The 12691-nt window shown below is 56.5% G+C and overlaps 1 protein-coding gene across 7 annotated transcripts in view; it reads right to left on the bottom strand.

Annotated features, from left to right (window-relative positions):
* The window catches only part of LOC119254937 (contactin-4), a 470837-nt gene that overhangs the window by 42484 nt on the left and 415662 nt on the right, over positions 1-12691 (bottom strand). For all 7 annotated transcript variants that reach the window (XM_054694293.1, XM_054694319.1, XM_054694281.1 and 4 more), the window contains one exon: positions 7696-7823. In XM_054694293.1, coding sequence (XP_054550268.1) covers positions 7696-7823 — 128 coding nt within the window. The remainder of the gene's footprint in view (positions 1-7695; positions 7824-12691) is intronic.

Here is a 12691-nt window from a genome sequence, read left to right as displayed (position 1 = left end):
GAAATGTTAATTAACTCTCTTTCATCCTGGTCAGATTCTGCATTTAACCTAAAGGCCTACGGTCTTTTGGGTGTTTTCCTTGCATCTGATTGCCGGTGACAGCCCCAGGAATTCAATTGTGGCTGGTGTGGGGGACTCCTTTGGGAGAGCCACCCCTCCTGCCTCTGTCACAGAAAACAAATGCCAAGAAAGGAAGGTGAGGCGCTCTTGGTTTATTCTGATGCATTTCTTTTCTGGCTCAAGATTTAGAACAGACCAAGCCTCTCTTTTCAGAGCTGGGACCAAGTGCGTCCCCCATGGAAACACCTCGGAACTACAAGGAGACCAGACTTAAAACACCTCCACACCCCACGCACCCCCCCCCGCCCCCCCGAGAAGCCCTGTCTGCACGACAAGCCATCATTCTCAAGCCACAGGAAGTTCTGACATTTAGGAACCGAAGATAAAAGTACTTCATTTTACTTTCCCCTTTATTTATTACGCCATTAGCCGTTTTAAACCCACTTTGGCTCTGGAAACAATAAAAAAGAAGTCCTACCAGAGCTGAAAACAAACCACGCTGCTCCGCGTGCAGAGCCTGACAGAAACCGCCCCTTCCCTTCGGAGGGGAGAGCTGGACGCAAGACGCGCTGGCGGGGGCTTCCGCGAGCAGCCGCACGCGCACGAGACGGATGTGTGTTTACGCACTCGAAAAATATATAACTTTAATAACGCCGGGGATGTGTGCACAAGTGGTAGCAGAGGTAAGTCAGAGATCTATGCTTTTTAATATCAACTTCCTCCCGAGTAAGGGCTTTATCACATTAATAGCTAAATCATCCTGATTGTGAAACAGCTGAAATGAGACAATTAGTATGGCCAGTGACAGCCTGGAAGAATGAAACATGTAAGGTTTCAGCGCCAGCCAGATGGATATCTTCAATATTCTTCTTATTATCTGCTCGTGGTAATAAGTTCAATTAAACAGAGTCAGTACAACATGACTCTCTGCGAATTGCCGGAAAAGAAATTAATTAGTGCTTCACATTTAATGAAGCCAAAGAGTTATATTCTGTTTGCCCTTTTTGTTTGTTTGTTTGTGTTGTTTATTTTGATTGTGAAGTGCTCATTAGGAAGTAAGTCATTTACCTCATTCTACACTAGAGTTTGTTCTTAAAAGGAAGGCATTTGGATTAAACAGGATCACGTATCACTAATGATCAGGTTTGATCTACAGAATCTGAAGGCCAAGTATGAAATCAGATACTGTCTGCGTTTGACTGCCATGTCTGACCGTGTATGAGAATTCTTTTTAAATCGAGATATTATACATATAAAACCGCAAAGAACTTTTCCTAACCAATACTTGTATTCCCACTTCTAGAATGGTCTTTAAAAGTTTTCCATAGATCTATTTTCCCCTCTGAATAGACATTAAAATTTTATGCGAATGAACGATTACCAAAACAATTAATGTCCTTTCACATGATCTCATCCAAGCTTCCCCCCCCCCATAAATATTTCCAGATTTACTTGGAGTATGTATTTTTACGTTTAAACCTCACATGGTATTAGCATCTATTGCTAATTTGATATCATGTTACATGCATCATAGGAAATAATACCACGTGTATTATTCTAGCCTTTGCCTGTGTATTTTCTTGTCATTACCAACAATGACATCGTAAACATCTTTCCAGGTCTACCTCGGAACACATGTAACTTCCTCTCGAGGACATGCCAGGAACGGAGCTGCTGGGCCCCGGAGAGGGCCCTTTTTCTCATCGACTTGCTCTCCAGAGTCTCTTCCCATTTGCATTTCTACTCCTAACGTGTGCACTCCACCTTCCTCACGTTCTCACCCACAGAAGGTTTGTTCGCTGTTTCTCTTCTGCCGTCTTACATGGAAAAAAATCGCGTGGCCTTGTGTTTATATTTGCACTTCCCTGATTGCTGGTGAGGCCAATGCTCATTCACAAGCCTGCTGGGCCGAGCGTCCCCCACCAGGCAGGAATGTGCAGCCTGTCTTCAGCCGAGGCCTGCGAGACAAGGCAGAGCGAGCAAGGGAGGCAGCCGCCGGGCCCGTCTTCCTCTGGCCAGGGATGGAGAAGCCTGGGCATGGGGCTGGTAGATGGCCGGGCAGGCGATGCTGGCACACAGAGGCTCAGCACCAGCAAAGGCGAGCAGCTTTTTTACAGAGAGACTCGAACAAGAGGGGGTGATCCTGTCCACGCTTAAGCGCTGAAGATGCTGTTTGCTCACTCTCCCTGGCCGTCAGCAGGGCTCAAAGCAAAGCCAGGGGAAATAATGGCTCCGCTTCAGCTGGGCCTGGCTTCCTGTCTCGATCAGAGGTTTCCAGGGTATGCCACACACGTGAGTGAGCTCAGGGGCATGGGAGGCAGAGCCCCTGCCCTCTTCGGGCCCCACCCAGCCAGCTGCTGCCACGCGCAGCGCATTGGGGCGGGTCTCTGCCGACCAAACAGGACCCGCTGTTGAAACGTCCCGGTCCCTGTCCTTCCTGCAGGGACTTAGCACAACGAGCACTTAGAGCTTCCAACAGCAAAGTTTCCTTCTTCTAGATGCCTTGGGTCAGATTTTGCACTAATCCTATTAGAAATACCCTTAATTATTGCCTAGAAATAATTGGTTCCAGTGGAAGGCATCCAATTAGGCTGAAATGTATGCTAAGGGCCCTGTGTTAAAAGCTCTGGCCGTGAGTTAGCAGCCACACGTCACTGCTGGTTACTGATACCTGATTTATCCCCAGTCAGCTGTGGGGAAAGCCCTGAATAATTTTACACCAGCGATGCGGCCACTTCCAACTCATTTTCAAAAAAGGTTCCTGTGGAGGCCGTGCCAGCCATGCTCTGCCTGGCGAGGCGGAGTCTCAGGCCCTGCGGCCGCGGAGGACGTGATGCCCACGGTCTGCGGGCCGGTGAGGCCGCTGCCTGCCATCTCCGTGCGTTTGACAGTCTTTCCTGCCAAGCATCCATGTCCTCTGATAGGCAGACAGTCACCCTGTGCCTGGCTGTGGGAATCCAGTGGGTGCGGGGCAAGCAGAGGACAGCCTCACGCGCAGCCTTGGGAGACAGGACACAGACATTTTCTGAGAGCAGTAGATGCAGCCTCGGTGAAATGCTACTGAGAACCTTTTTCTTACCACTGAGATTTAAATCCTGGGCAATGAAAAATAAATTTAAATGAACAGCAGAACCAGAAGGAATCTTTTTAAATCTGGATGAAATCAGGGTAAAATTGCATGGAGGGCAAATTCAAAAGGAAAAAAAGAATTGTAAAAGAATAACCTGCAGCCTCCGAAGTGTGCAAGCTAAGTATGGAGCAGTTTTGCAGATTCAGGCTGATGATGGCAGAAAGTTCCAGAAGTACCGAGTGCCTTGAAAAGCGACAACGGCTGTTTTGAGCGTTAGGATTCTCCTGGGCCTAAGAGCTGGGTAAGATCTGGGGGGAGGCGGAGTCCTGGGAGAGAACCTCCCACCAATTCTGGCTCGTGACCGGACTCGGGCAAGTGTCCAACATCAGCGGGGGCGTGTGAAGCCGGGACCCCTGGCGGGCCGCCTGCCTGGGGAAGGAACAGCAGGGAGAGGGGACGCTGTCTGCGGTCTCTGCTCTGCACCTGGGGCTTTCCTCTGCACCTTGGGGCTACTAGCAGGCGCGTGCACGCTCTGGCCTCCAAGAGTGCTCAGCTCCGCAGGCGCCGCCGAAGCCAGCCTGCAGACACGCGGGCTCCTGAAGCTTGACTGATGGCCCTGGACATGAGTGGCAGAGACTTTCAGAAACTTACATATCCTTCAGACGCTTTTCTTTCAAGCGGTGAAGCCTGTGGAAACCAGTCTTGGTCCGTGGGCTCTGCAGAGGTGGGTGCCGAGCTAGATCTGGCCCAGGGGCCATGGCTTCCAGCCCCCGGGAAGGCTGCGTGTGCCGGCTGGGTGCTTGAGCACCAAGGGGCGTGCACTAAAGATGTAGGTTTTGAGGACTCGCCCCTAGACTCGCCCTTCCATTGGTGGGGGCCTGGACAGGCCTGCGAGGACAAGTTTTCTCGAAGTGACGCCTTCAGCTACCTGAGGTCACTCTGGACGCACTTCTGCACAGTAACTGTGGTGACAGGAGCTGGAGGTGGTCAGAGGGGCCAGGGTGGCGATGGTCTTGCTGAACCCCAGCCAAGATAAGCACCCCAAGTCGCTCTTCCCTAGGATTGCTATTTAAAAGTATCTGTCCTAGAAGCCTGTGCAGCAAAGACACCACGTCGTGCCGAACCACATGCATCCAACCCCGCTGTAGCGATAACGGTGGTCGGTAAGGACTCCGCTGCACGTGGAAGGGCTGCCCCCCGCCCCCCACCCCGTGCCCAGTGACGTCCACCATCGATAAAGCACATCTTTGTTTAAAGGTCAAATATTATGCCTTCTGCTGGGACTTGGGAGCCTGATTAGAACTGTCCCTGCTTCCCATTAAATCACAGCCAAATCTCAAATAGGCTGTAACTAGCTTAGAAAATAAAAGCCGTAAAATTTAGAAATTCAGATGACGGGATGATTGCCCAGAGCCCCCGGGCTCCCATCGGAGTCCTGCGTGTGGCACCTGCTGGCACGTGGCCTGGGGCCTTCTCGGCTCCCGCGTGCCTGCCAGAGGCTGATGTCAGCCCCGCGCCTGCGGCGGTGGGTTCCCCTCCTTCGCCTCCTGCTCCTGACCCGTGCCTGCCACCATCATCCTCTCTCAGACACGAGGGGGGAGGAAGAGAGTCGGGCTGTGAACGACGCAGTGGTTACAAGAAGGTGAGGGGAGGCGTGTTCCGATGTCCCACCTTCCCGGGGCTCGAATCCCAGACACGGGAGATCAAGAGAGGACGAGAACATTGTAAGGGGGGAGAAACCCCCGACAGGCCCGTCCCTCTGTAGACCTCAAGTGGAAGCAAAACCTGGGGCTCAATCGCAACCACGGGAAGCCGCGCCCTTGCACGGACGGTGTGGGCTGGGCTGTGACGTGCCGTTTGGGCTTGGACATAGGCCACGCAAGGTCACGCCGAGATCACAGCGGCCTTCTTGGCTCCACCACGCATTTCTGGGTTCTGTAAACACGCTTCCCGGAGCCCCGGGGCCCACCTGCATGTCCCGTCAGCGCCCCCCGGCGTCAGCGCCTGCCCCGGGAGGAATGTTCTTGAAAGCACCTTCTGGCGCGGCACAAGTGGCAGGGCCGCTCACTCCCCTGACTGCCGGCACGGACAGGCTCGTATGCCCCACCTGGCTGGAAGGGGGCTGAGGCCAGCGGCCTCTGGAGAGGGGCCTGGCAGGGCGAGGACCAGCAGGCAGCAGCCTCGGGGGCCCTGGCCTTGGCCACCCACCTCGGCCCCCGCCCACCTGCCCAGCTCCGCCCTTCCCCGCCCACCAGCAATTTCAGTTGACAGAGTGCCCGGGTGTGTGGTGTCGGCGGGCACTGGATTCCCCACGAGTCCCAACGTCCTCCTGGAAGCTGCCCTCCACTGCGCCTCTCACTCGACATCTGCCCTCTGCACGCAGGCGGCACACGCAGGCGGCACAGTGCACACTTGACGCTTTTTACCAACTTGCTTCCTTACGTAACTACATTTAAAAATAATTTTTATCGTTGCAGTAATGGAAAATTAGTGTTTTCCTGAAAACATGGAGAGAAATGATGACCCAAATAAAATAAAAAGCTTACAGGCTGCCCGAAACGATCTCTGATACCATGCCTGGGGAGTTGCTGCTTGTTTATTCACATTTTGAAGGGCGGGTTTACTGGGAGAAGAGGAAAGAGAAGCGGCGCCCGCAGGGCACGGGGCAGCTTGTGGGGAGCAAGCAGTGACGCCTCCAGTGTCAGGTCATAGCCTCTAGCTCAGCCGGCGCCGTCCGCACACCGCGTGAGCTGGCTGTCGCGTCCGCGTGCACCCCGTGTCTGTAAACCCTGCACACGAGTCAGGGGAGGGGTGGCTGGAGGGTCTGTGCTGGGCACAAGGGCGTGGGTGGCTGGGAGGGCCTAGACGTGACTCTGTGATCGGAAGCTGATAGACCTCATGCTCTGAGACATTTCCCTGGGGCAGGCTCACCCCTCTCCGCTAATCATTCTAATGGGTTGGAGGCGGACACGTCATCAGTGTTGGTTTTAATAAGGTTTCGAGGCACGGCAGCGAGTCCATGGAAGTGGAAACAAGGGAGCCAGCACGAACATCTCCTAGGCTCAGGCGCCACAGGGAGCACCGAATATGGGGTATCTCAGTCGTGAGGACAACCTCGAGGGGTCCTGCCATCCCCAAGCACAGGTGAGTCACCCCGCCAAGGTCAGGATCCCAGAGTGGGAGTGAGGAGGCTCCGGGCTGACCTTCCCGACTCGAGGCTACCGGCTCCGACTGTCTTCCCTCTCCATGACAGGGCAAACCTGCAGGGGACCCAGCCGGCTCTCACGGTTCTGAAACCGTGGCCCCTCCTGGCTCCAGGTGGCCCTCGTTTTCCTCCTGCAGCTGAGCTAGTCCGACATTAGCAAAGCTCTCCAGCTAGAACTCGACCTCCTTGTCCTTGGCCTGTGAGACGCAGTGAGCACACGGCCACACTGTGGGCTCCTGCAGCGACCGCGCCACGGGCCGGGACAGCTGCCGTCGGTCTCATCGAAGGACAGGTTTCCTTCTGGCTGCATCTCTCAATGTTCTGTAAAAACGGGGTAGTACTTTTCCAACTTCCAATGACTCCCCAAATGTTAATCAGATGAACTGTAGCTTCCTTATTTAAGTTAAAATTCAGGCATATTGTCTTCTTGGGTATTTTTATTTGCTTTAGGCTATCTCCTAGGAGGGAGCTACAGATGGCCACGGAGGGTGCTGTGCACGACTGATCTGGGCCTGTCAGGGAGCAGCAGGCCAGGTGTGGGGGAGCCTTCCCTGGCGTGGGAGGGGCTGCGGAGGCCGCGGGCCAGGTTTCCTGGTCCAGGGCCCTTTGCTGTAGCTGCTGACCTTGAGAACTCAGCAGCTGGAGCCTTTCCTAAGTCCAGATCCCTGCCAAGAACCCTTCAACCTGAAATACTACGACTCAGCAAGTGTAAAGTGAGAGAACTGGAAATAAAATGTCATTTAAAATCGCCCCCTTCACAATCCTTCCATCCAGCCCGCCCAGTGACACGCTGCCGGGGCAGACTCGATCACGGGCACGTGAATGATGAAATGCCAGGCCCGGGTGCAGGCCTTGTATCTGTACAGCTGACAGCACTGGCGGGCGGCCCAAGCACAGCCCCGGTCAGCGCCCTTTGTTTCGATAATCCATGCCCACATCTTCAGGAACTGGGGCGGCGCTATTAAAAATTGCCAATGTCATCGTTTCAACAGCATGTGCTAAAAATAGCAGTTGAGTGAGTCTCGGGTTTCTAATTTGTTAGCACATGAATTCCAAATCTATCGAGACTTGAAGGAAATTTAATTAAAGGATTGAAGATAACATTACTTACAATTCTCTAACAGATACAAAGGCTGTGATTCTCCACATTGTATTGGGCGATTCTGAAACGAGATAGCCTTTCCATCATACCCATTACCGACCGTTCTCGAGGAGTTATTAATCATATCATGCTTACCATGATGAATTAATCCAGCGGCGCAGTGACCGCAGCACCTGTTCCTGGCGGGACGCCACCTGCAGCTCATCTGTGGGACACAGGGGGCGCTAGAGAGCGTGCGCGTGACCAGGTGGGCCTTACCTTTCACCACCAAGTTCCCGGTGCTGCTGGCCGTTCCGAAGTGGTTGGTGGCGACGCAGGTGTAGCTGCCAGCGTCTGACTTGGTCACGTTAACGATCCTGAGGCTTCCGTCTTCAGAAATGGTGATTCTGGAATCAAAGCAAATTAGCCAAAACAGGTGAGCTTACCTCAGGCCAATCACAGGACAGTGCTCACTTCATTATCCTCTTTCGAACTATAAACCACGCATTATCGGGCTGTGGGGTGCTGACCCTGGCCCCAGGCGCAGTCTGGGAAGAGCCCTGTGCCAGTACAGGAGCAGGGGCCGGGACTGGTGGCAGGATCTACTGGCGTGGAGGCTCTCGGGAAGGGCCCCTGCCAGGTCTGGTGACGCGGCTGGTGGGTGGTGTGAGGTGGCAGCTGCACGGAGAGGCTGGGGTCCAAGCTCCAGCTCTGCCCGCCCGGGCAGCGTGCCTGCTCACAACCGGCTTCACGTTCTGTTCCGGCTTCCTGACGCATAAAGCAGGGTCAGGACAGCGATTGGACAGGCCAAGAGTCAGAATTCGGCAGAGAAGACGGGGCCCTGCCCGCCCCTGTAGTGCTCTTGGGCATCGGCTCACTGGAAAGCTCTGTCCTCCCCAGCAGCCTCTGCACCTCCCGGCGAGCGCACACCCTCCTCTCAATGTACGTTCTTGGGACAGAGTGAGGAAGTCAGCTCGCTCCGTGCCCTCAGCTGCACTTCCACCGACCGCCTGGTGCCCACGTGCCCGTGACCGCCAGGGTCCCTGCCCGGCACACAGCGCCGATGGGGCCTGCTCACGCACGTCACTGACACACATAACAGGTGCTCAGTAAGGACCAGCTGATGCCCTATTAGCCCCAGAGCAGACGCCACGACAAAAATAGAGGAGCAAGCAAATCCTAATTCCCTCAGTGATCGCAGAAATAGCGTTAAAGGCGTTAATCACATCCCTATTTATAAAATGATTAGCTGCAAAATGTGAAGTGTCGGCGCATGAGAATCCAGGAACTGGGTGACTCTGGGTTTCGGATTTGGGGGCCTCCAGAGGCGAGCCTCGGCACAGGCACAGGGAAAGGCTGTGAACACGGACCGAGGCCTGGCCTCAGGATGCTGGAACCATGAGTCTGACCACCAAGAGGCTCAAGCTCCAAGCAGGCCTCTCGCCTGGCCTTGCCCGCGCTTCGGGCCATGTAGCTCTGGCCGTGGGAGGATATTCAGGAGACCTGTCTCCTGTCAGCCGACAGCCCAGGAGCAGGACAGGCTCCTGCCAGAAGCTGTTTGCAAAGAGTTTCTCCTGCGGCCAGAATGTTGGATTTGAGGTGGGGCTAGGCTGGGCGGCCATCCTGCCTGCCGTCTAGAAGAGCTACTTAAAGAGCCAGGTCACCACGAGCTGAGCCCGAGAGCCCGCGAGGCAGGGGCCTGGGGAACGCCTGTGGGCCAGTTCCGCCAGGCCTGAAGCTCCCCAGGAGCCCCGGCTACCCAGCCCATGCTTTCATCCCGGCACCAGCTTCCAGCAACTGGAGTTCAGCTTTCGGAAGTGGAGGGGCCCGTCTCACAGAGCCCACTCTCCGGTCAAGACAGAGTGGGGTGAACGAGACACTCCAGGCCGGCTCTGTGCTCTTCTGTGATGGAGGCCCCATCTGGGGCCCAGGATGGCTGAGGGGGAGCTTCAACACGCTCTGTCACGCCTGTCACGTGCGCTTCTGCAGAGCAAGGTCTCCACAGATGTGCTGCTTTTCACACGCTGTGTGTGCATGAGTGAGTGTGTGCATGTGTGCACACGTGAGTAAGTGGCTTTACCTCCAATGCTTGGCCCTGGGGCGGGTGCTGACTTGCTCTGACTCGGGGAACATTAGAGTTGAAATGCGGCTCTGCTTCTTAAGCCTCTCAGTTCAGCTCCTACGTCGTGTTGGGAAAAGGATCTCGGCGCTGGCATTCCCACGCTCCTCTGCCTTGTATGTCATGGGCGCAGCGCCCGAGTCGGGTCTGAGGACAACCTCTGCCTTTGCTGTTTCTCCACGAGTCCAGCTGCCGTCCCACTGCAGCCTCTTTGTTTCAGATGCCGGACGGGCCTGCAGCCATTAGCGTGACCCTGAACTCCGCGCGCTCCCTGCTGCTCGTGACCAGTGACAGCCAGAGAGAGGGGGTTGGAAATGCAACCCAGCCCTGGCTCAGAGCAGGCGAGCATGGACGCACCTGCAGGCTCTTCTTACATCTTTGACGATAGCAGAGAGAAGCGAAGAGGAAAAAGCAGCAAGCTGCAGCAGCAACGGCGTGACGCGGGGCTTCGTTGTCCCCTCGTGGGAAGAGGTGGTCTCGCTCACAGCACGGCGAACCACTCATCACCAGAGGCGCCGTGGCCCCCGCGGCGGAGGTTTAGCTCCATGGAGGACCAGGAGCACATCTGGAGGCAGGAGATAAACCGGCTCTCTCTCTCTCTCAATACGATGCTCTGGGCCCCAGCCACCGAAGCGCTGACCTTGTCAGTCCTATAAATCAAAGCCAGTCCGGGGACACCGGACCTTTGAAAATGCTGATCTGTTCTTTTAGGGGGCTGCGGTAACAGAGGACAAAAGTTGCCAACTCCACGCTATTCACTCACCCTGTGGAGAAAGAGCTCTGCTTGGAAGGCTGCTGAGACACCCCCGCCCACCCCCCCAGGGCGAACACCTCCCTCGCAGGGGAGGGGGCCCTTTAACATGCCGTTGACAGTCCCTGCTCCCCCTGGCCAGGGGGGGCCCTGGATGAGTGCTGTCTTTCAACCAACAAGCAACGGAAGTTTCACGTTGCTAGGTTTAATTTCACATCCTCTGTAACGCTGTTCGTGCGGAGGTCACGCAGCTCACGTAATGTCAGGTGTCACTTGAGAAGCCTCGGTCCACACAGGCGTCAGCTTGCTTTCAAAGAAGAGAGTTCCAGAAAACAGGTTTGAAAGGAGGGGCTGGAACGTCGTGTCCCAGGGCCGGCCCTCCTGGGCACACGCAGCCTCGCGCTCCAGACTGGGCTACTGCAGGCGCCGGATGCTGTTGCTCAGGCAGGCCGGTGTCGGGGGAGCTCTGACCCCGAGACGGGCAGAGCCCCCGGGCCAGGCTTGGTGCAGAGCTGGGTTGACTAGTTTGCTTCATTCTGCACGGACCTTTTTTTTTTTTAAAGATTTATTTATTTATACAAGAGCTGGGGTACAGGCCAGAGATGCGGGGGGTGAGAGGATTCACCAGAGACAGAGCGGGAAACAGAACAGGCAGACTGACGAAATCCACTGCTGAGGGGAGCAGCGGGGAGACAGGAGAGGCCTGCCGTGCCATGTGGGTAGTTCCCCGGCCGGCTGAGGAGCAAACCTGCGCTGCAGAGGCTGCGCACAGTTTCATAGTTTGTGTCTTAACCCCTGTGCCACCAGGGAGGCTCTGCACAGAATTTTTTTGAACCCAAATAATTGGAATATTTCATGTGAAAACTTCTTCCTGGCTAATTGTGACCAATGGGAAGACAGGTCGCTGCTCTGCAGCCCCCAGGCATGTGGGCACAGCTGCACTGAGTGCCCCGCGAGCTCCGGGGCTCCTGCCCCAGGCCTGTACTGCTCGTTATGCCTGCAACCGCACTTCTCCGGTCTTGGGGGTCACCAGCACCCCCTATCCCAGAGCCCAGCAGCGCAGCAGGGCCTCGGGCTGCCTCTGGGCTTGAGGTCCCATTTCCTCCCGTGGGGGCCTCCCCACCCCAGACAGGCTACCCAGGAGACACAGTGTGGAGCAGGAGGGGCCGACCACCCCGGCCTCAGGCCACGGCTCAGGAAGCTGCAGCTCCCGGGCTCCGGAGAGGGTGGCTGAGCCCACAGGCGCGGGGGCGTGTGGGGCGCGGCTGGGGAGGAGGGAACTTAACAAGTTCCCTTGAGAAGTGCGGTTGCAGGCATAACGAGCAGTCCAGGCCTGGGGCAGGACCCCCGGAGCTCGTGGGGCACCCAGTGCAGTTGTGCCCACATGCCTGGGGGCTGCAGAGCAGCGACCTGTCTTCCCGTTGGTCACAATTAGTCCGAAGGCCAAGAGGACAGAAGGCAGGCCCGCGGGCGAGTCAGCTTCTCCTTCCACCAGCCGAGGCTGCTCCTGGCCGGCTACACTCCTCTCGCCTCTGCCTCTCGCCAACACTCTGGCCGATGGCTTCGTGTCTGTCTTGCTATTGACATTCAGCCAGATTCGTGTATTCATTTTTACACTCGGAAAGGGCAAGTTTACTAGGAAAAGGAGGAAGAAAAGGGGAGGCCGGCGCAGATGCAGGTGGGCAGGACACAGCCAAGCCGCGTGTAAAAGCAGCGGCGCCCCGAGACAGACAGTGGCTGCAGCTCGGCGGGGGGCTGAGAGGCCGCTCTCTCCCGCCTGGGGCCCAGCCCGGCAGCATGAGGAAGCCACCCGCCCAGGAGTGCAGGGACGAGGAGGAGGCAGAGACCCGTGTGCCCCGCCGGAGAAGCGGCCTGGGCCAAAGGCCGGGAGGCCTGCGGACCCCCAGGGCCGGCGCTGGCCTGGGCCGGCTGGAGCCACGGAGAGCAGCCCCGGCGCGCAGCACACGCAGCGTCACCCGAGGGGAGGAAGGCCTCCTTCTGGTTTGCTCTGGGGCATCGATTTGACCCAAACCAAGAAGAACGTGTGCGTGTTAGCTGTGTTGAGTGAGTGTCCTGGCGTGACTGGGCAGAGGCCTCAGGCCGCCAGGGACACGCTCCCTCGGGCGTCTGGGACGTGTTTCTGGAGTCAGCATTTGAGGGTCCGGCTCAGGAAGGAGCCGCCGTCCCGTGCAGACCGCAGCGCTCTGCTGGGAGTAGGGCAGGGAGCTGAAGGAACCTGCTTTTTCTTAGAGCTGGAAACCCATCTGCTCCTGCTTCTGGACACGGCACTCCTGGTTCGTGGGGCTTCACTCTGGGCTGAGACTACACCACTGGTCCCCCGGTCCTTGGGCCTTCGCAACCTGAATTCAGCATCTCCTGGTCAACCGGCTTGCGGGTGGGCAGCC

The sequence above is a fragment of the Talpa occidentalis genome, unplaced genomic scaffold, assembly GCF_014898055.3.
Source record: "Talpa occidentalis isolate TD23 unplaced genomic scaffold, MPIMG_talOcc4v2.1 talOcc4.10, whole genome shotgun sequence".
Taxonomy (NCBI): domain Eukaryota; kingdom Metazoa; phylum Chordata; class Mammalia; order Eulipotyphla; family Talpidae; genus Talpa; species Talpa occidentalis.
Note: the sequence above shows the minus strand (reverse complement) of the source record. Positions and strands in the feature narration are given on the sequence as shown.